Source organism: Dendrobates tinctorius, unplaced genomic scaffold (genome assembly GCF_039654945.1).
Source record: "Dendrobates tinctorius isolate UK_male_01 unplaced genomic scaffold, ASM3965494v1 ptg000261l, whole genome shotgun sequence".
NCBI classification, from domain to species: Eukaryota; Metazoa; Chordata; class Amphibia; order Anura; family Dendrobatidae; genus Dendrobates; species Dendrobates tinctorius.
The window spans coordinates 1300160-1325062 of record NW_027361928.1 but is presented as its reverse complement, the minus strand read 5'-3'; the positions used below and the strand labels follow the sequence as shown (position 1 = coordinate 1325062).

The 24903-nt window shown below is 53.9% G+C and overlaps 1 protein-coding gene across 2 annotated transcripts in view; it reads left to right on the top strand.

Moving 5' to 3' along the window:
• USP4 (ubiquitin specific peptidase 4) overlaps positions 1–24903 on the top strand; it is a 50143-nt gene that overhangs the window by 8221 nt on the left and 17019 nt on the right. For both annotated transcript variants that reach the window (XM_073558904.1, XM_073558903.1), the window contains exons 10-14: positions 4603–4761; positions 4927–5151; positions 5222–5305; positions 5420–5514; positions 15040–15228. In XM_073558904.1, the coding sequence (XP_073415005.1) occupies positions 4603–4761; positions 4927–5151; positions 5222–5305; positions 5420–5514; positions 15040–15228 (752 nt within the window). The remainder of the gene's footprint in view (positions 1–4602; positions 4762–4926; positions 5152–5221; positions 5306–5419; positions 5515–15039; positions 15229–24903) is intronic.

Here is a 24903-nt window from a genome sequence, read left to right as displayed (position 1 = left end):
TGGTGCAGTCACTGTGTACATACATTACTGATCCTGAGTTACATCCTGTATTATACTCCAGAGCTGCACTCACTGTTCTGCTGGTGCAGTCAGTGTGTACATACATTACATTACTGATCCTGAGTGACATCCTGTATTATACTCCAGAGCTGCACTCACTATTCTGCTGGTGCAGTCACTGTGTACATACATTACATTACTGATCCTGAGTTACATCCTGTATTATACTCCAGAGCTGCACTCACTATTCTGCTGGTGCAGTCACTGTGTACATACATTACTGATCCTGAGTTACCTCCTGTATTATACCCCAGAGCTGCACTCACTATTCTGCTGGTGCAGTCACTGTGTACATACATTACTGATCCTGAGTGACATCCTGTATTATACCCCAGAGCTACACTCACTATTCTGCTGGTGCAGTCACTGTGTACATACATTACATTACTGATCCTGAGTTACATCCTGTATTATACCCCAGAGCTGCACTCACTATTCTGCTGGCGCAGTCACTGTGTACATACATTACATTACTGATCCTGAGTTACATCCTGTATTATACTCCAGAGCTGCACTCACTATTCTGCTGGTGCAGTCACTGTGTACATACATTACATTACTGATCCTGAGTTACCTCCTGTATTATACCCCAGAGCTGCACTCACTATTCTGCTGGTGCAGTCACTGTGTACATACATTACATTACTGATCCTGAGTTACATCCTGTATTATACTCCAGAGCTGCACTCACTATTCTGCTGGTGCAGTCAGTGTGTACATACATTACATTACTGATCCTGAGTTACCTCCTGTATTATACCCCAGAGCTGCACTCACTATTCTGCTGGTGCAGTCAGTGTGTACATACATTACTGATCCTGAGTTACATCCTGTATTATACCCCAGAGCTGCACTCACTATTCTGCTGGTGCAGTCACTGTGTACATACATTACATTACTGATCCTGAGTTACCTCCTGTATTATACCCCAGAGCTGCACTCACTATTCTGCTGGTGCAGTCAGTGTGTACATACATTACTGATCCTGAGTTACATCCTGTATTATACTCCAGAGCTGCACTCACTATTCTGCTGGTGCAGTCACTGTGTACATACATTACATTACTGATCCTGAGTTACATCCTGTATTATACTCCAGAGCTGCACTCACTATTCTGCTGGTGCAGTCACTGTGTACATACATTACATTACTGATCCTGAGTTACATCCTGTATTATACTCCAGAGCTGCACTCACTATTCTGCTGGTGCAGTCACTGTGTACATACATTACATTACTGATCCTGAGTTACATCCTGTATTATACTCCAGAGCTGCACTCACTATTCTGCTGGTGCAGTCACTGTGTACATACATTACATTACTGGTCCTGAGTTACCTCCTGTATTATACCCCAGAGCTGCACTCACTATTCTGCTGGTGCAGTCACTGTGTACGTACATTACATTACTGATCCTGAGTTACATCCTGTATTATACTCCAGAGCTGCACTCGCTATTCTGCTGGTGCAGTCACTGTGTACCTACATTACATTACTGATCCTGAGTTACATCCTGTATTATACCCCAGAGCTGCACTCACTATTCTGCTGGTGCAGTCACTGTGTACATACATTACATTACTGATCCTGAGTTACATCCTGTATTATACTCCAGAGCTGCACTCACTATTCTGCTGGTGCAGTCAGTGTGTACATACATTACATTACTGATCCTGAGTTACATCCTGTATTATACCCCAGAGCTGCACTCACTATTCTGCTGGTGCAGTCAGTGTGTACATACATTACATTACTGATCCTGAGTTACCTCCTGTATTATACCCCAGAGCTGCACTCACTATTCTGCTGGTGCAGTCAGTGTGTACATACATTACTGATCCTGAGTTACATCCTGTATTATACCCCAGAGCTGCACTCACTATTCTGCTGGTGCAGTCAATGTGTACATACATTACATTACTGATCCTGAGTTACCTCCTGTATTATACCCCAGAGCTGCACTCACTATTCTGCTGGTGCAGTCAGTGTGTACATACATTACTGATCCTGAGTTACATCCTGTATTATACTCCAGAGCTGCACTTACTATTCTGCTGGTGCAGTCACTGTGTACATACATTACATTACATTACTGATCCTGAGTTACCTCCTGTATTATACTCCAGAGCTGCACTCACTATTCTGCTGGTGCAGTCACTGTGTACATACATTACATTACTGATCCTGAGTTACATCCTGTATTATACTCCAGAGCTGCACTCACTATTCTGCTGGTGCAGTCACTGTGTACATACATTACATTACTGATCCTGAGTTACATCCTGTATTATACTCCAGAGCTGCACTCACTATTCTGCTGGTGCAGTCACTGTGTACATACATTACATTACTGATCCTGAGTTACATCCTGTATTATACTCCAGAGCTGCACTCACTGTTCTGCTGGTGCAGTCACTGTGTACATACATTACATTACTGATCCTGAGTTACATCCTGTATTATACTCCAGAGCTGCACTCGCTATTCTGCTGGTGCAGTCACTGTGTACCTACATTACATTACTGATCCTGAGTTACATCCTGTATTATACCCCAGAGCTGCACTCACTATTCTGCTGGTGCAGTCAGTGTGTACATACATTACATTACTGATCCTGAGTTACCTCCTGTATTATACCCCAGAGCTGCACTCACTATTCTGCTGGTGCAGTCAGTGTGTACATACATTACATTACTGATCCTGAGTTACATCCTGTATTATACCCCAGAGCTGCACTCACTATTCTGCTGGTGCAGTCAGTGTGTACATACATTACATTACTGATCCTGAGTTACCTCCTGTATTATACCCCAGAGCTGCACTCACTATTCTGCTGGTGCAGTCAGTGTGTACATACATTACATTACTGATCCTGAGTTACCTCCTGTATTATACCCCAGAGCTGCACTCACTATTCTGCTGGTGCAGTCAGTGTGTACATACATTACATTACTGATCCTGAGTTACATCCTGTATTATACCCCAGAGCTGCACTCACTATTCTGCTGGTGCAGTCACTGTGTACATACATTACTGATCCTGAGTTACATCCTGTATTATACTCCAGAGCTGCACTCACTATTCTGCTGGTGCAGTCACTGTGTACATACATTACATTACTGATCCTGAGTTACCTCCTGTATTATACCCCAGAGCTGCACTCACTATTCTGCTGGTGCAGTCACTGTGTACAGACATTACATTACTGATCCTGAGTTACATCCAGTATTATACTCCAGAGCTGCACTCACTATTCTGCTGGTGCAGTCACTGTGTACATACATTACTGATCCTGAGTTACATCCTGTATTATACCCCAGAGCTGCACTCACTATTCTGCTGGTGCAGTCACTGTGTACGTACATTACATTACTGATCCTGAGTTACATCCTGTATTATACTCCAGAGCTGCACTCGCTATTCTGCTGGTGCAGTCACTGTGTACATACATTACATTACTGATCCTGAGTTACATCCTGTATTATACTCCAGAGCTGCACTCACTATTCTGCTGGTGCAGTCACTGTGTACATACATTACATTACTGATCCTGAGTTACATCCTGTATTATACCCCAGAGCTGCACTCACTATTCTGCTGGTGCAGTCACTGTGTACATACATTACATTACTGATCCTGAGTTACATCCTGTATTATACCCCAGAGCTGCACTCACTATTCTGCTGGTGCAGTCACTGTGTACATACATTACATTACTGATCCTGAGTTACATCCTGTATTATACTCCAGAGCTGCACTCACTATTCTGCTGGTGCAGTCACTGTGTACATACATTACATTACTGGTCCTGAGTTACCTCCTGTATTATACCCCAGAGCTGCACTCACTATTCTGCTGGTGCAGTCACTGTGTACAGACATTACATTACTGATCCTGAGTTACATCCTGTATTATACTCCAGAGCTGCACTCACTATTCTGCTGGTGCAGTCACTGTGTACATACATTACATTACTGATCCTGAGTTACATCCTGTATTATACTCCAGAGCTGCACTCACTATTCTGCTGGTGCAGTCACTGTGTACATACATTACATTACTGATCCTGAGTTACATCCTGTATTATACTCCAGAGCTGCACTCACTATTCTGCTGGTGCAGTCACTGTGTACATACATTACATTACTGGTCCTGAGTTACCTCCTGTATTATACCCCAGAGCTGCACTCACTATTCTGCTGGTGCAGTCACTGTGTACAGACATTACATTACTGATCCTGAGTTACATCCAGTATTATACTCCAGAGCTGCACTCACTATTCTGCTGGTGCAGTCACTGTGTACATACATTACTGATCCTGAGTTACATCCTGTATTATACCCCAGAGCTGCACTCACTATTCTGCTGGTGCAGTCACTGTGTACGTACATTACATTACTGATCCTGAGTTACATCCTGTATTATACTCCAGAGCTGCACTCGCTATTCTGCTGGTGCAGTCACTGTGTACATTACTGATGCTGAGTTACGTCCTGTATTATCCTCCAGAGCTGTGCTCACCACTCTGCTGGCTCTCTCAGACACAGGTGGGCCGCTTCGCTCCGCAGTTCTCGGGGTACCAGCAGCAGGACTCTCAGGAGCTCCTGGCGTTTCTTCTGGACGGTTTGCATGAAGATCTGAACAGAGTTAAGAAGAAGCCGTACCTGGAGCTGAAGGACGCCAATGGACGGCCGGACTCGGTACGTGCACAGCAGGAGGGTGCGCTGATACACGCGGGGTGTGGGGCTTGCGCTCGCTGTGGCTGCTGTGGGTATCGGGCCAGAGAGGTGGGTCCATGGCCCCTGGATGTGGTGGGAGGGGGCCGCGTCCGTGGTGGGTCCTCGCTCACATCTGTCATCCCGCAGGTGGTGGCTACAGAGGCGTGGGACAATCACCTGCGGCGGAATAACTCCATCATTGTGGACATTTTCCACGGTCTCTTTAAGTCCACGCTTGTGTGTCCTGAGTGCTCCAAGGTGTCCGTGACCTTCGACCCTTTCTGTTATCTCACTCTTCCCCTGCCCATGAAGAAGGACCGCACTATGGAGGTGTTCCTGGTGCGTGTGGACCCTCAGTGTAAGCCCACCCAGGTGAGTTCTGGTCTGAGTGGCATGTCTGAGAACCCTGCGTGTGATCTGACGTCTCTTTTCTCCTGCACAGTTCCGACTGATTGTGCCTAAAATGGGGGCGGTCTCTGACCTCTGCTCCGCACTTTCTAAACTGTCAGGAGTGCCTGCCGAAAATGTAAGTGCCCTTCGATTCCCCCTCCGATTAGCCCCCCCGATTCCCCCGCCCGGCCCCCTCCACCCTCTGGTTTCCGCAGGGTCTTAACCTCTGCTTTTTCTCCCCCCCCCGCAGATGGTGGTGACGGATGTGTACAATCACCGTTTTCACAAAATCTTCCAGTCGGATGAGATGCTCAGTCACATCATGGAGCGCGACGATCTCTTTGTGTACGGTACTGTGTGTGTGTGTGTGTGTGTGTGTGTTGTATATGGATATAGCTACTCTTAGTAGGGACCTGTTCACACCTGATTTCTGTTTATAAGTAAAGGTCAGTCTTTTGATGTCTCGTGTGTGTGTTGGCCATCTCGGGCCTCTCTCTCTGTCTCGGGCCTGTCTGTCTCGGGCCTGTCTGTCTCGGGCCTGTCTGTCTCGGGCCTGTCTGTCTCGGGCCTGTCTGTCTCGGGCCTGTCTGTCTCGGGCCTGTCTGTCTCGGGCCTGTCTGTCTCGGGCCTGTCTGTCTCGGGCCTGTCTGTCTCGGGCCTGTCTGTCTCGGGCCTGTCTGTCTCGGGCCTGTCTGTCTCGGGCCTGTCTGTCTCGGGCCTGTCTGTCTCGGGCCTGTCTGTCTCGGGCCTGTCTGTCTCGGGCCTGTCTGTCTCGGGCCTGTCTGTCTCGGGCCTCTCTCTCTCTCTCTGTCTGTCTCGGGCCTCTCTCTCTCTCTCTGTGTGTCTCGGGCCTCTCTCTCTCTCTCTGTGTGTCTCGGGCCTCTCTCTCTCTCTCTGTGTGTCTCGGGCCTCTCTCTCTCTCTCTCTGTGTCTCGGGCCTCTCTCTCTCTCTCTCTCTGTGTCTCGGGCCTCTCTCTCTCTCTCTCTCTGTGTCTCGGGCCTCTCTCTCTCTCTCTCTCTCTCTCTCTGTGTCTCGGGCCTCTCTCTCTCTCTCTCTCTCTCTCTCTGTGTCTCGGGCCTCTCTCTCTCTCTCTCTCTCTCTCTCTCTCTCTGTGTCTCGGGCCTCTCTCTCTCTCTCTCTCTCTCTCTCTGTGTCTCGGGCCTCTCTCTCTCTCTCTCTGTGTCTCGGGCCTCTCTCTCTCTCTCTCTGTGTCTCGGGCCTCTCTCTCTCTCTCTCTGTGTCTCGGGCCTCTCTCGCTCTCTCTCTGTGTCTCGGGCCTCTCTCTCTCTCTCTCTGTGTCTCGGGCCTCTCTCTCTCTCTCTGTGTCTCGGGCCTCTCTCTCTCTCTCTCTCTGTGTCTCGGGCCTCTCTCTCTGTGTCTCGGGCCTCTCTCTCTCTCTGTGTCTCGGGCCTCTCTCTCTCTCTGTGTCTCGGGCCTCTCTCTCTCTCTGTGTCTCGGGCCTCTCTCTCTCTCTGTGTCTCGGGCCTCTCTCTCTCTCTGTGTCTCGGGCCTCTCTCTCTCTCTGTGTCTCGGGCCTCTCTCTCTCTCTGTGTCTCGGGCCTCTCTCTCTCTCTGTGTCTCGGGCCTCTCTCTCTCTCTGTGTCTCGGGCCTCTCTCTCTCTCTCTCTCTCTCTCTGTGTCTCGGGCCTCTCTCTCTCTCTCTGTGTCTCGGGCCTCTCTCTCTCTCTCTCTCTGTGTCTCGGGCCTCTCTCTCTCTCTCTCTCTGTGTCTCGGGCCTCTCTCTCTCTCTCTGTGTCTCGGGCCTCTCTCTCTCTCTCTCTCTGTGTCTCGGGCCTCTCTCTCTCTCTCTCTGTGTCTCGGGGCTCTCTCTCTCTGTGTCTCGGGCCTCTCTCTCTCTGTCTCGGGCCTCTCTCTCTCTGTGTCTCGGGCCTCTCTGTCTCTGTGTCTCGGGCCTCTCTCTCTCTGTGTCTCGGGCCTCTCTCTCTGTGTCTCGGGCCTCTCTCTCTCTGTGTCTCGGGCCTCTCTCTCTCTGTGTCTCGGGCCTCTCTCTCTCTGTGTCTCGGGCCTCTCTCTGTGTCTCGGGCCTCTCTCTCTCTGTGTCTCGGGCCTCTCTCTCTCTGTGTCTCGGGCCTCTCTCTCTCTGTGTCTCGGGCCTCTCTCTCTCTCTCTGTGTCTCGGGCCTCTCTCTCTCTCTCTGTGTCTCGGGCCTCTCTCTCTCTCTCTGTGTCTCGGGCCTCTCTCTCTCTCTCTCTGTGTCTCGGGCCTCTCTCTCTCTGTGTCTCGGGCCTCTCTCTCTCTCTCTGTGTCTCGGGCCTCTCTCTCTCTCTCTGTGTCTCGGGCCTCTCTCTCTCTCTCTCTCTCTGTGTCTCGGGCCTCTCTCTCTCTCTCTCTCTGTGTCTCGGGCCTCTCTCTCTGTGTCTCGGGCCTCTCTCTCTCTCTCTCTCTGTGTCTCGGGCCTCTCTCTCTCTCTCTCTCTCTGTGTCTCGGGCCTCTCTCTCTCTCTCTCTCTGTGTCTCGGGCCTCTCTCTCTCTCTGTGTCTCGGGCCTCTCTCTCTCTCTCTCTCTGTGTCTCGGGCCTCTCTCTCTCTCTCTCTCTGTGTGTCTCGGGCCTCTCTCTCTCTCTCTCTCTCTCTGTGTGTCTCGGGCCTCTCTCTCTCTCTCTGTGTGTCTCGGGCCTCTCTCTCTCTCTCTCTGTGTGTCTCGGGCCTCTCTCTCTCTCTGTGTGTCTCGGGCCTCTCTCTCTCTCTCTCTCTGTGTGTCTCGGGCCTCTCTCTCTCTCTCTCTCTGTGTCTCGGGCCTCTCTCTCTCTCTCTCTCTGTGTCTCGGGCCTCTCTCTCTCTCTCTCTGTGTGTCTCGGGCCTCTCTCTCTCTCTCTCTCTCTGTGTCTCGGGCCTCTCGCTCTCTGTGTCTCGGGCCTCTCGCTCTCTGTGTCTCGGGCCTCTCGCTCTCTGTGTCTCGGGCCTCTCGCTCTCTGTGTCTCGGGCCTCTCGCTCTCTGTGTCTCGGGCCTCTCGCTCTCTGTGTCTCGGGCCTCTCGCTCTCTGTGTCTCGGGCCTCTCGCTCTCTGTGTCTCGGGCCCCTCTCTCTCTGTGTCTCGGGCCCCTCTCTCTCTGTGTCTCGGGCCTCTCGCTCTCTGTGTCTCGGGCCTCTCGCTCTCTGTGTCTCGGGCCTCTCGCTCTCTGTGTCTCGGGCCTCTCGCTCTCTGTGTCTCGGGCCTCTCGCTCTCTGTGTCTCGGGCCTCTCGCTCTCTGTGTCTCGGGCCTCTCGCTCTCTGTGTCTCGGGCCTCTCTCTCTCTGTGTCTCGGGCCTCTCTCTCTCTGTGTCTCGGGCCTCTCTCTCTCTGTGTCTCGGGCCTCTCTCTCTCTCTCTCTCTGTGTCTCGGGCCTCTCTCTCTCTCTCTCTCTGTGTCTCGGGCCTCTCTCTCTCTCTCTCTCTCTGTGTCTCGGGCCTCTCTCTCTCTCTCTCTCTGTGTCTCGGGCCTCTCTCTCTCTCTCTCTCTGTGTCTCGGGCCTCTCTCTCTCTCTCTCTCTCTGTGTCTCGGGCCTCTCTCTCTCTCTCTGTGTCTCGGGCCTCTCTCTCTCTCTCTCTGTGTCTCGGGCCTCTCTCTCTCTCTCTCTCTGTGTCTCGGGCCTCTCTCTCTCTCTCTCTCTGTGTCTCGGGCCTCTCTCTCTCTCTCTCTGTGTCTCGGGCCTCTCTCTCTCTCTCTCTGTGTCTCGGGCCTCTCTCTCTCTCTGTGTCTCGGGCCTCTCTCTCTCTCTCTCTCTCTCTCTGTGTGTCTCGGGCCTCTCTCTCTCTCTCTCTCTCTCTGTGTCTCGGGCCTCTCTCTCTCTCTCTCTGTGTCTCGGGCCTCTCTCTCTCTGTGTGTCTCGGGCCTCTCTCTCTCTCTCTCTGTGTGTCTCGGGCCTCTCTCTCTCTCTCTCTCTGTGTGTCTCGGGCCTCTCTCTCTCTCTGTGTGTCTCGGGCCTCTCTCTCTCTCTGTGTGTCTCGGGCCTCTCTCTCTCTCTCTGTGTGTCTCGGGCCTCTCTCTCTCTCTCTCTGTGTGTCTCGGGCCTCTCTCTCTCTCTCTCTGTGTCTCGGGCCTCTCTCTCTCTCTCTCTGTGTGTCTCGGGCCTCTCTCTCTCTCTCTCTCTCTCTGTGTCTCGGGCCTCTCTCTCTCTCTCTCTGTGTGTCTCGGGCCTCTCTCTCTCTCTCTGTGTGTGTCTCGGGCCTCTCTCTCTCTGTGTCTCGGGCCTCTCTCTCTCTGTGTCTCGGGCCTCTCTCTCTCTGTGTCTCGGGCCTCTCGCTCTCTGTGTCTCGGGCCTCTCGCTCTCTGTGTCTCGGGCCTCTCGCTCTCTGTGTCTCGGGCCTCTCGCTCTCTGTGTCTCGGGCCTCTCGCTCTCTGTGTCTCGGGCCTCTCGCTCTCTGTGTCTCGGGCCTCTCGCTCTCTGTGTCTCGGGCCCCTCTCTCTCTGTGTCTCGGGCCCCTCTCTCTCTGTGTCTCGGGCCTCTCTCTCTCTGTGTCTCGGGCCTCTCTCTCTCTGTGTCTCGGGCCTCTCTCTCTCTGTGTCTCGGGCCTCTCTCTCTCTGTGTCTCGGGCCTCTCTCTCTCTGTGTCTCGGGCCTCTCTCTCTCTCTCTCTCTGTCTGTCTGTGTCTCGGGCCTCTCTCTCTCTCTCTCTCTCTCTGTCTGTCTGTGTCTCGGGCCTCTCTCTCTCTCTCTGTCTGTGTCTCGGGCCTCTCTCTCTCTCTCTGTCTGTGTCTCGGGCCTCTCTCTCTCTCTCTCTCTCTCTGTCTGTCTGTGTCTCGGGCCTCTCTCTCTCTCTCTGTCTGTGTCTCGGGCCTCTCTCTCTCTCTCTGTCTGTGTCTCGGGCCTCTCTCTCTGTCTGTCTGTGTCTCGGGCCTCTCTCTCTGTCTCGGGCCTCTCTCTGTCTCGGGCCTCTCTCTCTGTGTCTCGGGCCTCTCTCTGTCTCGGGCCTCTCTCTCTGTGTCTCGGGCCTCTTAATATTCAAATTCAAATGAGTTTTATTCGCAGGACTAAGTACATGTCAGCATTGCCAAAGCAAATGGTAAAAAATAGGGGGATGGGGGGTGATAGGGAGGCATATAGAGGTCCGGGAAATATCTGGCTCCTATTAGATGATAGGGGTATAGGAGTCCATGATACATCAGTCTCCCCTTAGTTTGGCGAAAGAGATGTGTCCATGGTGGGGTATATAGGTCCATGACCTATCAGGCTCCCTTTAGTCTGGGGATAGGGACATGTCCCGGGTGGGGTATAGAGGTCCATGACATACCAGTCTCCTCTTAGTTGGGGGATAGGGACGTGTGTTATGAATGGGTCACCGAGGAGAAAAAACCTAAACAAGCTAAGCCACAGAAAACCATAGAGGATGGTAACTATGCAGATTGCAGATCCCTGATCTTACCACACAACTAGCAGTAGCCGTGGAGCGTACCTACGATGATTCTAGACGCCTCGTCACAGCCGGAGAACTAAATAAGCCTAAAGCAAGAAAAGGGAAAACTAACTGCCCCAGAGCAGACCCCAAAGGAATAGATAGCCCCCACATGTATTGATGGTGACACAAGATGAAAACACAAACACAGGCAGGAAAATAGGCTGAGCAAACGATGGGGCCCAAACTAACTAGACAGGAAAGGAAAGACACTGTCTGCAACCTGCAAAAAACCCTACAAAAATCATGTCCAACACTTCTGATAGCAAAATTAACCCTGAAGTCACTAGACTTCTCCCACTATATTAGCACTCTGAAATATTCTGAGACAGAGCAAAAAGAGGCCAATCTAATAAGGGACACAAAGCCAATTGGCAAAATACTGATAAATAAGAGTGGAAATTCCGCACAGCCCCCAGCCGGGGCTGGCTGACCACACAAAAAACTGAATAGACCAACAAAATCAAGTGTGAACATTAGCAGAAAAACTTCGCTTTAGATGACTGGAACAGAGCTGAGAACCAAGAGCTGACAAGCCAGTAGGAATCACCAGCAACTGAATAGGGCGTCGGCTGTCTTAAATCCAATCTGAGATTCCTGAGGTCCAATCGTCGTCCTCATTATCAGGTGGCAGATCTCCACTGATCAAATCAGCCTCACTACCTCCTGTTACCACCAGAGGGAGTCTGGAAGGAGAGCACACAACAGACGTGTCCAGGGTGGGCTTTAGTGGTCCACGACATATGTCTCCTCTTAGTTTGGGGACAGGGACGTGTCCAGGGTGGGGTATAGAGGTCCATGACATATCAGTCTCCTCTTAGTTGGGGGAAAGGGACGTGTCCAGGGTGGGGTATAGCGGTCCATGACATATCAGTCTCCTCTTAGTCGGGGGGATAGGGACATGTCTAGGGTGGGGTATAGAGGTCCATGACATATCAGTCTCCTCTTAGTTGGGGGATAGAGACGTGTCCAGGGTGGGGTATAGAAGTCCATGACATATCAGTCTCCTCTTAGTCTGGGGATAGGGATGTGTCCAGGGTGGGGTATAGAAGTCCATGACATATCAGTCTCCTCTTAGTCTGGGGATAGGGATGTGTCCAGGGTGGGGTATAGAGGTCCATGACATATCAGCCTCCTCTTAGTCTCAGGATAGGGATGTGTCCAGGGTGTGGTATAGATGTCCATGACATATCAGTCTCCTCTTAGTCTGGGGATGGGGACGTGTCCAGGGTGGGGTATAGAGGTCCATGACACATCAGTCTCCTCTTAGTCTGTGGAAGGCACTGACATATTCCGCTGCTATGGCCGCTGCACTTTCCTCGTCTTCCCCCAGTATTATCAGCAGTTTCTCTTCCTCCATTGAGTTGACGTCTGGGAGGAGATCAGACAGTCTCTTGTCATGAGTGTCCCTCACTGCGGAGTATTTGGGGCACCTCAGCAAGAAGTGGTCCTCGTCTTCCACGTCCTCCTGGGGCCACTGCTGGCAGAGTCTGCTCTCTCGGGGCTTGTAGTTCTGTCGGTTCTGCCCGGTTTCGATGAGTAGGCTGTGGGCGCTCAGTCTGTACCGGCTCAGGATCTGTCGCTCTTTGGGGTTTTCTAGTCTCTCTAGATATGGGGCCAGTTTTTGCTCCCTCTGTAGGTTCTGGTATATCGTCAGTTTCTGGGATTTGTTTAGGTCGTTCCTCCAGATGCTGAGATGTTCCTCTTTGACTTTGTGTACCGTCTTCTGGATTTCGCCTTTTGTCAGGCCATGTAGGCTGATGGCTTGGTCAGACTGGCTTTGGGTACTTTGTGTTGGGAGGCTTCCTGGGGCCTCCTGATGTGCGAAGGCTTTGTGATGGTAGTAGCAGGGACTACTACTTTGTAGATGAACCTTGAATGACAGCGCCTTCTTTTGGATTGTGAGGCGTAGTGGGAATCTGCCCCGCTCTGCTCGGCAGGCGCTGTTTGATGTGCTCCGATGGACTTGGAGAAGATGCTGGCAGAACTCTAGCTGCAATATTTCAGTTGGTCCAGCGTCCCACTTTGACCAGTTTGGGTATGAGACTGGACCCCAGACCTCACTGCTGTACAGAAGGATTGGGGCAATGATGAAGTCATATTTTTAGCCAGACTGTTACTGGTGCCTTGAGATGGTACAGACGTCTTCTGATGGCATGGAAGGCTTTGGAGGCCTTGTCTTTCAGTAACTCTATGGCTTGCTTGAAGCTCCCTGACCGGCTGAGTTCTAGGCCCAGGTAGGTGGACCTGTTGGTTTCTGTACGTGGACAGTTGTCTATTATAAAGGTGGGATGGCCAACAGGTTTCTGCTTTCTATTCTGGAACACCGTGATAATAGTTTTCTTCTGGTTGATTGGCAGTGGCCATGTGCTGCTGAAGGTCTCTAGGATTTTCAGGTGATCTTGGAGGCCTTTCTCTGTTGGTGATAACGGCACGAGGTCATCAGCAAACAGCAGACATTTCACCTGGGTGTCATGGAGGGCGAGTGCTGGTGCTGAGGAGGACTCTAGGGCCACCGCCAGCTCACTGATGTAGATGTTACAGAGCGTTGGACTGAGGCTGCGGCCCTGTCTCACTCCTCGGCTCTGTTGGAAATAGGCCGTCCTCCTTCCGTTGACCCTCACACTGCAACTGTTCTCAGTGTAGGAGCTTCGGATGATATCATATGTTTTGCCTCCAATTCCGCTCCCCAGCAGGACGTTGTGCTCGGTGAGGATCCTCTTGTTCAGGATGCAGTTAAAGAGTTTGCCCAGGTTGCTGCTGACACATATCCCTGGTAGTTTGCTGGGTCGTACTTGTCCCCGTTTTTGTGTATAGGGGTTATGAGGCCTTGGTTCCAGTTTTTGGGGACGCCTCCAGCCTGCAGTACAGTATTACATAGTTTTGTTATCGCAGCCTGGATGTCTGGAGGGCTGTATTTTAGCATTTCTGGAAGGATCCCATCTGGACCGCTGGCTTTTTTACCCTTTATCCGTGTGATCCTTTCTGTTATTTCTGTCAGTGTGATTGGTGTATCCAGAGGATTTTGGAAATCTTTGAACTTTTCCTCCACATCTTTCAGTTTTTCACAAGCTCTCTTGGTGCCGGGTTCAGGTCCTCACTTGGGATGTCTTTGTAACGGTCCTTGAAGTGCTGGAGCCAGCCGTTGCCGCTCTGGATGTGGAGGCTGTTGCTTTTCTGGTTGGATCCAAGGTGATTCCACAGTTCCCAAAATGTGTTGTCTTCAAGGGCATCTTGGAGTTGGAGGAGTTTGGTGGAGATGTGGTTTTGCTTTTTCTTTGAGGATGGCTTTGTAATTTCGTTGTACGGTGTGGTAGTCTTCTCTCGGAGCAGGGTTCTTGGGTCTCTGTGTTTTTTACTTGAGGCCATTCTTAGGGTCTTCCGTATGGTCTTACATTCATTGTCAAACCAGTTGTTGGGATTTTGCTTACTCGGCCTCTTGTTTTCAGGTCGGACATTTCTGCCATGGCATGGAGAAGGTCTCTTACCACTAGGTGTACTCCTCCTGGGTTAGGTTCGTACACGTTATTATGGAAGCGTTGGAGCTTCTCCTTGATCTCTGGTCTGTTGATGGCATCTTTATATTTTGGAGCCAACATCTTGGACCATGTGAAGGATGGCGGTAAGCTAAAGAGGCCCGTGTTCTGTGAGGGTGATTTGTTTGTGGATGTGATGTATAGGACCAGTTGGTTGTGTGGTCTGACAGATGTGTTTGTGGGGTGACTATAAGGGCGCCAATATTTGTAGGGTCCATATCTGTGATGGCATAGTCTATCACACTGCTTCCCACATGGGAGTTTAGGGTGGGTCTTCCCAATGAGTCTCCCTTGGTGCGGCCATTGAGGATATGAAGTCCAAGGCTTCGGCATAGGTTCGACAGTGTTCTGCCGCTGTTATTAGCTGTGCAGTCGTAGCTGTTCCTGTCGGTGTGCACTGGGTTGTCGGTCGGTCTCTGCTCCAAATATATAGCTGTTCCCATAAGTGGTCCGGTAGTCTCTTTTTCCTTCCCGTTCTTGCGTTGAGGTCTCCGTAGATGAGAACGTTGCCCAGAATCTGGAGGTGGGCAGCTTCAGTCTTTAGGGTCTCAGAGCTTGTGGGTTGAAGTATGGAGACTCTGGAGGAGCTACGTACGCTGCAGAGGTAGACGTCGGCCCGGGATGGGAAGATGGAGCGGCTTATTGTTATCCAGATGTGGCTGTCTCTTCTCTTCACTGCTCTATGTTCATGGAGCTCCTCTTTGTTCCATACTTATGTTCCTCTCTTTTTCTCTCTCTTTCGGGCATCTCGGGGTGCTGTAGCCTTGGTGTCAGCCCCCCACTTGTAGTCAGTCATAGAGGGGATGGCTCTTTAGGGGTCTTGGAGCTTCCATATAAGGGTTTTTTTTTTTCTGACGAGACAACCCTTCAACTTGCTCTGATGGGAGAAGTAGTTCCCGGACCCCCATGGTCTCCCCTCATGGAGTCTCATTTTGCTGCAGGTATGAGGTGAAGTCATCGGGGGGCTCAGATTCTGATTGGCTCACATTGCCCATCTGTTTCCGGGAGAAGCGATTCCGACAGAGCAGTGCGGCGGGCACCATCCTGTATGGGCAGCCTCTACTGATCTCCGTGCCCCGGCAGAAGCTTACGGCGGACATGCTGTACAGCCTGGTCTTGGAGAGAATCCGGTAAGTGGCATCGAGACGGCGTCCACTTCTGGGGTCACCATGTGTCTCTTTGTGCTGCGGGCTTCCCCTATTGCAATATGGGAGGTGCGGAACAGTGCTCCTCGCTCTGTTGTGGGGGCGTGTGGGCATCCTCTCTTCCTCTGCTGTGGGGGGGTGTGGGCATCCTCTCTTCCTCTGCTGTGGGGGGGTGTGGGCATCCTCTCTTCCTCTGTGGGGGGTGCGGGTGTCCTCTCTTCCTCTGTTGTGGGGGGGTGCGGGCGTCCTCTCTTCCTCTGTTGTGGGGGGGGTGCGGGCGTCCTCTCTTCCTCTGTTGTGGGGGGTGTGGGCATCCTCTCTTCCTCTGTTGTGGGGGGTGCGGGCGTCCTCTCTTCCTCTGTTGTGGGGGGTGTGAGCATCCTGTCTTCCTCTGTTCTGGGGGGTGTGGGCATCCTCTTCCTCTGTGAGGGGTGCGGGCGTCCTCTCTTCCTCTGTTGTGGGGGGGTGCGGGCGTCCTCTCTTCCTCTGTTGTGGGGGGGTGCGGGCGTCCTCTCTCCCTCTGTGGGGGGGGTGCGGGCGTCCTCTCTTCCTCTGTTGTGGGGGGTGCGGGCGCCCTCTCTTCCTCTGTTGTGGGGGGTGCGGGCAGGGCTGTGGAGTCGGAGTCGTGGAGTCGGAGTCGGTGCTCATTTTGGTGGAGTTGGAGTCGGTATAAAATGGACCGACTCCGACTCCTAAAATATATAATAAATTGGGTACAGTAATTCAATGCAGGATGTGCTGAATATTTTTTCATAGGAGTTTGGGAAAGTTATGAAATGTCCTATAAATGGCTGTTATATTCCTGATCTAAGGCTACATTCACACACAGCGTTTTTCCTGTGTTTTTTGAGGATACGTTTTTCAGCTGCAAAAGCAGATCAGCTTTTTAAAAAACCGCATCACCTGAAAGGTTTTTGAGCTCATAGATAATGTTTTCAATAGCAAAAGCAGATTAGAAATCTGCTCTATCTATATATCCATATCTGTCTATCCATATCGTATCTGTACCAAAAAGAATGAAAACCGGGTAGTACACCAATATATATTCTGTTCTATCTAAATATCTTGATTATTGGATCATAAAAATGATTAAATGTCTGAGGTTCACATTGTACTACAATAAATTTTTCACTTAAATATAAGCAATATGTGTGGGAGTCGGAGTCGTGGAGTCGGAGTTGGAGTCAGTGTAAGGGAAATTGAGGAGGTGGAGTCGGAGTAAGGGAAATTGAGGAGTCGGAGTCGCAGGTTTGGCTTACCGACTCCACAGCCCTGGACCGTGCGGGCGCCCTCTCTTCCTCTGTTGTGGGTGGTGCGAGCGTCCTCTCTTCCTCTTGTGGGAGGTGCGGAACAGTGCTCCTCACTCTGTTGTGGGGGGTGCGGGCGTCCTCTTCCTCTGTTGTGGGGGTGCGGGTGTCCTCTTCCTCTGCTGTGGGGGGGTGTGGACATCCTCTCTTCCTCTGTTGTGGGGGTGCGGGCGTCCTCTCTTCCTCTGTTGTGGGGGGTGCGGGCATCCTCTCTTCCTCTGTTGTGGGGGGTGCGGGCATCCTCTCTTCCTCTGTTGTGGGGGGGTGCGGGCGTCCTCTCTTCCTCTGTTGTGGGGGGGTGCGGGCATCCTCTATTCCTCTGTTGTGGGGGGGTGCGGGCGTCCTCTCTTCCTCTGTTGTGGGGGGTGTGTGCGTCCTCTCTTCCTCTGTTGTGGGGGGTGCGGGCGTCCTCTCTTCCACTGTTGTGGGGGGTGCGGGCGTCCTCTCTTCCTCTGTTGTGGGGGGTGCGGGCGTCCTCTCTTCCTCTGTTGTGGGGGGTGCGGGCGCCCTCTCTTCCTCTGTTGTGGGGGGTGCGGAACAGTGCTCCTCACTCTGTTGTGGGGGGTGCAGGTGTCCTCTTCCTCTGTTGTGGGGGGTGCGGGCGTCCTCTCTTCCTCTGTTGTGGGGGTGCGGGTGTCCTCTTCCTCTGCTGTGGGGGGGTGTGGGCATCCTCTCTTCCTCTGCTGTGGCGGGGTGTGGGCATCCTCTCTTCCTCTGTTCTGGGGGGTGCGAGCGTCCTCTCTTCCTCTGTTGTGGAGGGGTTCGGGCGTCCTCTCTTCCTCTGTTGTGGGGGGTGCGGGCGCCCTCTCTTCCTCTGTTGTGGGGGGTGCGGGCGCCCTCTCTTCCTCTGTTGTGGAGGGGTTCGGGCGTCCTCTCTTCCTCTGTTGTGGGGGGTGCGGAACAGTGCTCCTCACTCTGTTGTGGGGGGGTGCGGGCGTCCTCTCTTCCTCTGTTGTGGGGGGGTGCGTGCGTCCTCTCTTCCTCTGTTGTGGGGGGTGCGGGCGTCCTCTCTTCCTCTGTTGTGGGGGGTGCGGGCGTCCTCTCTTCCTCTGTTGTGGGGGGGGTGCGGGCGTCCTCTCTTCCTCTGTTGTGGGGGGGTGCGGGCGTCCTCTCTTCCTCTGTTGTGGGGGGGTGCGGGCATCCTCTCTTCCTCTGTTGTGGGGGGGTGCGGGCGTCCTCTCTTCCTCTGTTGTGGGGGGTGTGTGCGTCCTCTCTTCCTCTGTTGTGGGGGGTGCGGGCGTCCTCTCTTCCACTGTTGTGGGGGGTGCGGGCGTCCTCTCTTCCTCTGTTGTGGGGGGTGCGGGCGTCCTCTCTTCCTCTGTTGTGGGGGGTGCGGGCGCCCTCTCTTCCTCTGTTGTGGGGGGTGCGGAACAGTGCTCCTCACTCTGTTGTGGGGGGTGCAGGTGTCCTCTTCCTCTGTTGTGGGGGGTGCGGGCGTCCTCTCTTCCTCTGTTGTGGGGGTGCGGGTGTCCTCTTCCTCTGCTGTGGGGGGGTGTGGGCATCCTCTCTTCCTCTGCTGTGGCGGGGTGTGGGCATCCTCTCTTCCTCTGTTCTGGGGGGTGCGAGCGTCCTCTCTTCCTCTGTTGTGGAGGGGTTCGGGCGTCCTCTCTTCCTCTGTTGTGGGGGGTGCGGGCGCCCTCTCTTCCTCTGTTGTGGGGGGTGCGGGCGCCCTCTCTTCCTCTGTTGTGGAGGGGTTCGGGCGTCCTCTCTTCCTCTGTTGGGGGTGCGGAACAGTGCTCCTCACTCTGTTGTGGGGGGGTGCGGGCGTCCTCTCTTCCTCTGTTGTGGGGGGGTGCGTGCGTCCTCTCTTCCTCTGTTGTGGGGGGTGCGGGCGTCCTCTCTTCCTCTGTTGTGGGGGGTGCGGGCGTCCTCTCTTCCTCTGTTGTGGGGGGGGTGCGGGCGTCCTCTCTTCCTCTGTTGTGGGGGGGTGCGGGCGTCCTCTCTTCCTCTGTTGTGGGGGGGTGCGGGCATCCTCTCTTCCTCTGTTGTGGGGGGGTGTGGGCGTCCTCTCTTCCTCTGTTGTGGGGGGTGTGTGCGTCCTCTCTTCCTCTGTTGTGGGGGGTGCGGGCGTCCTCTCTTCCACTGTTGTGGGGGGTGCGGGCGTCCTCTCTTCCTCTGTTGTGGGGGGTGCGGGCGTCCTCTCTTCCTCTGTTGTGGGGGGTGCGGGCGCCCTCTCTTCCTCTGTTGTGGGGGGTGCGGAACAGTGCTCCTCACTCTGTTGTGGGGGGTGCAGGTGTCCTCTTCCTCTGTTGTGGGGGGTGCGGGCGTCCTCTCTTCCTCTGTTGTGGGGGTGCGGGTGTCCTCTTCCTCTGCTGTGGGGGGGTGTGGGCATCCTCTCTTCCTCTGCTGTGGCGGGGTGTGGGCATCCTCTCTTCCTCTGTTCTGGGGGGTGCGAGCGTCCTCTCTTCCTCTGTTGTGGAGGGGTTCGGGCGTCCTCTCTTCCTCTGTTGTGGGGGGTGCGGGCGCCCTCTCTTCCTCTGTTGTGGAGGGGTTCGGGCGTCCTCTCTTCCTCTGTTGTGGGGGGGTGCGGGCGTCCTCTCTTCCTCTGTTGTGGGGGGGTGCGTGCGTCCTCTCTTCCTCTGTTGTGGGGGGTGCGGGCGTCCTCTCTTCCTCTGTTGTGGGGGGTGCGGGCGTCCTCTCTTCCTCTGTTGTGGGGGGGTGCGGGCGTCCTCTCTTCCTCTGTTGTGGGGGGGTGCGGGCGTCCTCTCTTCCTCTGTTGTGGGGGGGTGCGGGCGTCCTCTCTTCCTCTGTTGTGGGGGGGTACGGGCGTCCTCTCTTCCTCTGTGGGGGAGTACGGGCATCCTCTCTTCCTCTGTTGTGGGGGGGTGCGGGCGTCCTCTCTTCCTCTGTTGTGGGGGGGGGGTACGGGCGTCCTCTTCCTCTGTTGTGGGGGGGTGCGGGCGTCCTCTCTTCCTCTGTTTTGGGGGGGGTGCGGGCATCCTCTCTTCCTCTGTTGTGGGGGGGGTGCGGGCGTCCTCTCTTCCTCTGTTTTGGGGGGGGTGCGGGCATCCTCTCTTCCTCTGTTTTGGGGGGGGTGCGGCCATCCTCTCTTCCTCTGTTGTGGGGGGGTGCGGGCGTCCTCTCTTCCTCTGTTGTGGGGGGGTGCGGGCGTCCTCTCTTCCTCTGTTGTGGGGGGGTGCGGGCGTCCTCTCTTCCTCTGTTGTGGGGGGGGTGCGGGCGTCCTCTCTTCCTCTGTTGTGGGGGGGGTGCGGGCGTCCTCTCTTCCTCTGTTGTGGGGGGGGTGCGGGCGTCCTCTCTTCCTCTTCTGTGGGAGGTGCTCCTCGCTCTGTTGTGGGGGGTGCGGGCGTCCTCTCTTCCTCTGTGGGGGGTGCGGGCGTCCTCTCTTCCTCTGTGGGGGGTGCGGACGTCCTCTGTTGTGGGGGGTGCGGGCGTCCTCTCTTCCTCTGTTGTGGGGGGTGCGGGCGTCCTCTCTTCCTCTGTTGTGGGGTGCGGAACAGTGCTCCTCGCTCTGTTGTGGGGGGTGCGGGCGTCCTCTCTTCCTCTGTTGTGGGGGGTGCGGGCGTCCTCTCTTCCTCTTTTGTGGGAGGTGCGGAACAGTGCTCCTCACTCTGTTGTGGGGGGTGCGGGCGTCCTCTCTTCCTCTGTGGGGGGTGCGGACGTCCTCTGTTGTAGGGGGTGCGGGCGTCCTCTCTTCCTCTGTTGTGGGGAGTGCGGGCGTCCTCTCTTCCTCTTTTGTGGGAGGTGCGGAACAGTGCTTGTAACGGGGTCTACCCAAGCTGCGGTACCTCTTTCAGAACCACCCCGTGTTTTCGGAGGTCCGCTCTGCGTTGGCTGGAGTCTGAATGAATCTCGCTGGCTGGAATTCCTTGGTTACATGGGCGCATATAAAAGATCACTGCTTCTCCATGTATTTCCAGTCTGACAACACTTTACTCACCGGACACAGAATATATCACACAGATACAGAGGGCCGGCCAATAGAAAAGCGGCAGGCCAGACATACATTACAAAATCCGCAGGTGGCTGGAGCCCGCCAATGTTTACTGTGGGAATTACAAGGGTGGGGGAAGGGCGGGCAAAAGGATAATATCGTGTCCCCTCTGCCCAAGGGCGCAGCCTGTGGGCTGATGCATTAGGGACATGCATCTCACATGGAACCTATTATACATACATATAACTGCACAACATATTCTGGGTGCTGAGTGGTTCTGTAACACGGCTCCCCTTTTCAGCGACGCGATCGGCATACACAGTCTGATCCTCAACGGATCGGTTTGGGGATGACCGAAGTTTATGGGGTTGGTACAAGTTCCGTTTGTCGACTTAGTCCATCGGCGTTACCGTTTTGTTTGCCGGGTCTGTGGTGGATGGTGAAGTCCAGAGGTTGTAGGGCTAAACTCCACCGCAGCAATCTGGCGTTGTCTCCGGAGACCCGATTAAGCCAGACTAGGGGATTATGGTCCATTAGGAGGGAAAACTGTCGTTCATACAAATATGGTTGCAACTTCTTGAGTGCCCATACTACCGCCAGGCACTCCTTCTCGATGGCCGCATAGCTTACTTCACGGGGCAGTAGTTTCCGACTCAGGTAAGCTACCGGGTGTTCTTGGCCGTCCGGCCCGACTTGGCTCAGTACTGCCCCCAATCCAAACATAGAAGCGTCTGTGTGAACAAGGAAACGTGTAGTTGGATCGGGTGCGGCCAATACAGGGGTATTGGTGAGGGCGTCCTTTAGTTGGCGGAAGGCTTCTTCACACTCTGAGGTCCAGGTTACCTGGCTGGGTTGGTTCTTACGGGTCAGATCAGTGAGGGGCTTGGCTACGCTGCTGTAATTGGGAACGAATTTCCTGTAATACCCCGCTGTCCTTAGAAACGCCATGACCTGGGTTTTAGTGCGTGGGATGGGCCATTTGGCTATGGCCTCAATCTTGGCTGGTTCTGGTCGCTGTTTCCCACTTCCCACCCAATGCCCTAAATACTGAACCTCTGCTTTGCCCACGTGACACTTGTTTGGGTTCAGGGTGATTCCGGCCTGGTGGATCCTGTCCAATACTGTCTCTAGGTGATTTAGATGCTCTTCCCATGTCGCACTGTAGATGGGATGTCATCCAGGTAGGCACAAGCATAGTCCTGGAGACCATCCAGAAGCCGGTCAGCCAGCCTCTGGAAGGTCGCCGGGGCATTCTTCATCCCGAATGGCATAACTCGAAACTGGAATAAGCCGAACGGGGTGACAAATGCCGACTTTGGAATAGCGTCAGGACTAAGGGGAATCTGCCAGTAGCCTTTGCATAGATCGATGGTGGTCAAATACTTTGCCCCCGCCAGCCGGTCTAACAACTCATCCACACGTGGCATGGGATATGCATCCGTCACTGTTTTCTCATTGAGCTTACGATAGTCTACACAGAACCGTGTAGTCCCATTCTTCTTGGGCACTAACACTACGGGGGATGCCCAGGGACTATCTGACTCTTCAATGACCCCTAAACGCAGCATCTCTTGTATCTCTTGTCACATCCCCTCTCGTACAGACTCAGGGACGCGGAAGGGGTTTTGTCGCAGGGGGGTCTGATCCTGGGTCTCAACCTTGTGTTCTGCCAGGCGAGTGTACCCCGGTCTCTCTGAAAACATCCTCTGTCGCAGCCTCAACAACGCCTCCGCCTGCTGTCTCTCCCGGGGGCCTAGGTCTTCACCCAAGTGTACCTGGTCCCATGTTTTAGACTGAGTCCTTTCCCCTAAGACATCCGGCAAGGGAAGTCCGGCTAAATCCTCTGCTTCAGGTGCACAGATGGCCACTACCTCTTCAGGGCGCTCCCGGTAGGGCTTCAGCATATTCACGTGGAACATGCGGATAACCCTGGGGTCGTCACAATCGGTGACATTGTAGGTTGTGTCGGCTATTTTCCCCACTACCTGGTAGGGCCCCTGCCATGCAGCTTGGAACTTATTCTGCTTAGTGGGCTCTAACACCAGGACCATCTGTCCTATTTCCAAAGTGCGCTCTCTGGCCCTCCGATCGTACCATATGCCCTGGCGCCGCTGGGTCGCCTGCATGTTCTCACGTACAGTTTGGGTCAGCTCCTGTAGGCGGTCCCGGAATTCCAGCACATAGGGTACAATAGGTACCCCTTCTATGAGGCCCTCCCCTTCCCAGTGTTCTAGCACTAAGTCTAGGGGTCCCCTTACCCGTCTCCCGTATACCAGCTCGAACGGGGAGAACCCCGTGGATTCTTGGGGCACCTCCCGATAGGCAAACAGGAGGTGTGGCAAGAATTTCTCACAGTCCCTGTAGGTCCTGGTAAAAGTCCCAATGAGCTGTTTTAATGTCCCGTTAAAGCGTTCACACAACCCATTGGTTTGCGGGTGGTACGGGCGCTTCTAATGGACTTTACGCCGCACAGCTTCCACAGCTGGTTGGTCACCTCTGCTGTAAACTGGGTACCCTGGTCAGAGATAATCTCCCGGGGAAATCCAACCCGTGAGAACACCTGGAGCAGGGCGGCCGCCACCGTCTCTGCCAGTATGTTAGGTAACGCAACCGCCTCTGGATACCGTGTGGCATAATCTACCACTGTCAATATATACTTTTCCGGACGGACTGGGTTTGGCTAACGGCCCTATCAGATCGACCGCTACTCGGCTAAATGGTTCCTCCACAATGGGGAGGGGGCGTAATTTGGCCTTGCATCGATCCCCCCACTTGCCAATGCGCTGACAACTGTCACAGGTCTGGCAGTACTGACAAACATCATAGGTTACCCCCGGCCAAAAGAAGTTTTGTGTCAGACGATGCCTGGTGCGACTGACGCCGAAGTGCCCGGCCAAGGGTATATCATGAGAGATTCGCAGTAGCTCCTGCCTATACTTCTTGGGAACTACCAGCTGTTGTTTTATAGTGGGGCTCGTCCCTGTGTGGTGCTGCTCTGTGATCCGGTAGAGGAGTCCCTGCTTCCATACAAACTGTTCCCCTTCCAGTACTCCTCTCCCCTCCTGTGCCTTCCCACGATATCCCTCTAATGAAGGATCCTCAAGTAACTCCCTCTTAAATTCATCTGGGGTGGCCCAAGAAATGTTTCTGGCTATGGGAATACGTGCAGGGCTGGGGTGTCTTACCTGGGCCTCCTCTGAGTGTGATTCCGCCTCCGCAGCCAGCTCCACTTTGGTCCGCTCTGCCATCTCCATCTTGGCTAGCTCTATCCTGGTCCGCTCGGCTATCTCTTCCTTCAGATCAGTACGCACATCAGCCATCACCTCTCGTATAATCTCTACTGCAGGGTTTGGGCCATAGAACGCCAGTCTGTTCTTTACCTCCCTCTGGAATTCGGTCTTTTCCACATTCACATTGGGGGGCGCTGCACTGTCGTGTTCCATGATGGCTGCTATCAAATCCACTTTTGTTTTGTTGCTGGCGATCAACCCTCGGGCTTCCACCAGATCTTTTAATGTAGTCCTCTTTAACTTCTGGTAGTTGTTTTCCATTCATTCCTTTCCTCCTGTAGACGGGGTATCATATCCCGCCGCTGCTACCAGTGTAACGGGGTCTTCCAAGTTGGGGTACCTCTTTTAGTACCACCCCGTGTTTTCGGAGGTCCGCTCTGCATTGGCTGGAGTCTGAATGAATGACGCTGGCTGGAATTCCTTGGTTACATGGGCGCATATAAAAGATCACTGCTTCTCCACGTATTTCCAGTCTGACAACACTTTACTCACAGGACACAGAATATATCACACAGATACAGAGGGCCGGCCAATAGACAAGCGTCAGGCCAGACATGCATTACAAAAGCCGCAGGTGGCCGGAGCCTGCCGATGTTTACTGTGGAAATTACAAAGGTGGGGGGAGGGCGGACAAAAGGGGAATATCGTGTCCCCTCTGCCCAGGGGTGCAGCCTGTGGGCTGATGCATTAGGGACATGCATCTCACATGGAAGCTATTATACATATAACTGCACAACATATTCTGGGTGCTGAGTGGTTCTGTAGCACGTAACAGCGGGCGTCCTCCCTTCCTCTGTTGTGGGGGGTGCGGGCGTCCTCTCTTCCTCTGTTGTGGGGGGTGCAGGCATCCTCTCTTCCTCTGTTGTGGGGGGTGCGGGCGTCCTCTCTTCCTCTGTTGTGGGGGTGCGGGCATCCTCTCTTCCTCTGTTGTGGGGGGTGCGGGCGTCCTCTGTTCCTCTGTTGTGGGGGTGCGGGCATCCTCTCTTCCTCTGTTGTGGGGGGTGCGGGCATCCTCTCTTCCTCTGTTGTGGGGGGTGCGGGCGTCCTCTGTTCCTCTGTTGTGGGGGTTCGGGCGTCCTCTGTTCCTCTGTTGTGGGGGGTGCGGGCATCCTCTTCCTCTGTTGTGGGGGGTGTGGGCGTCCTCTCTTCCTCTGTTGTGGGGGTGCGGGCG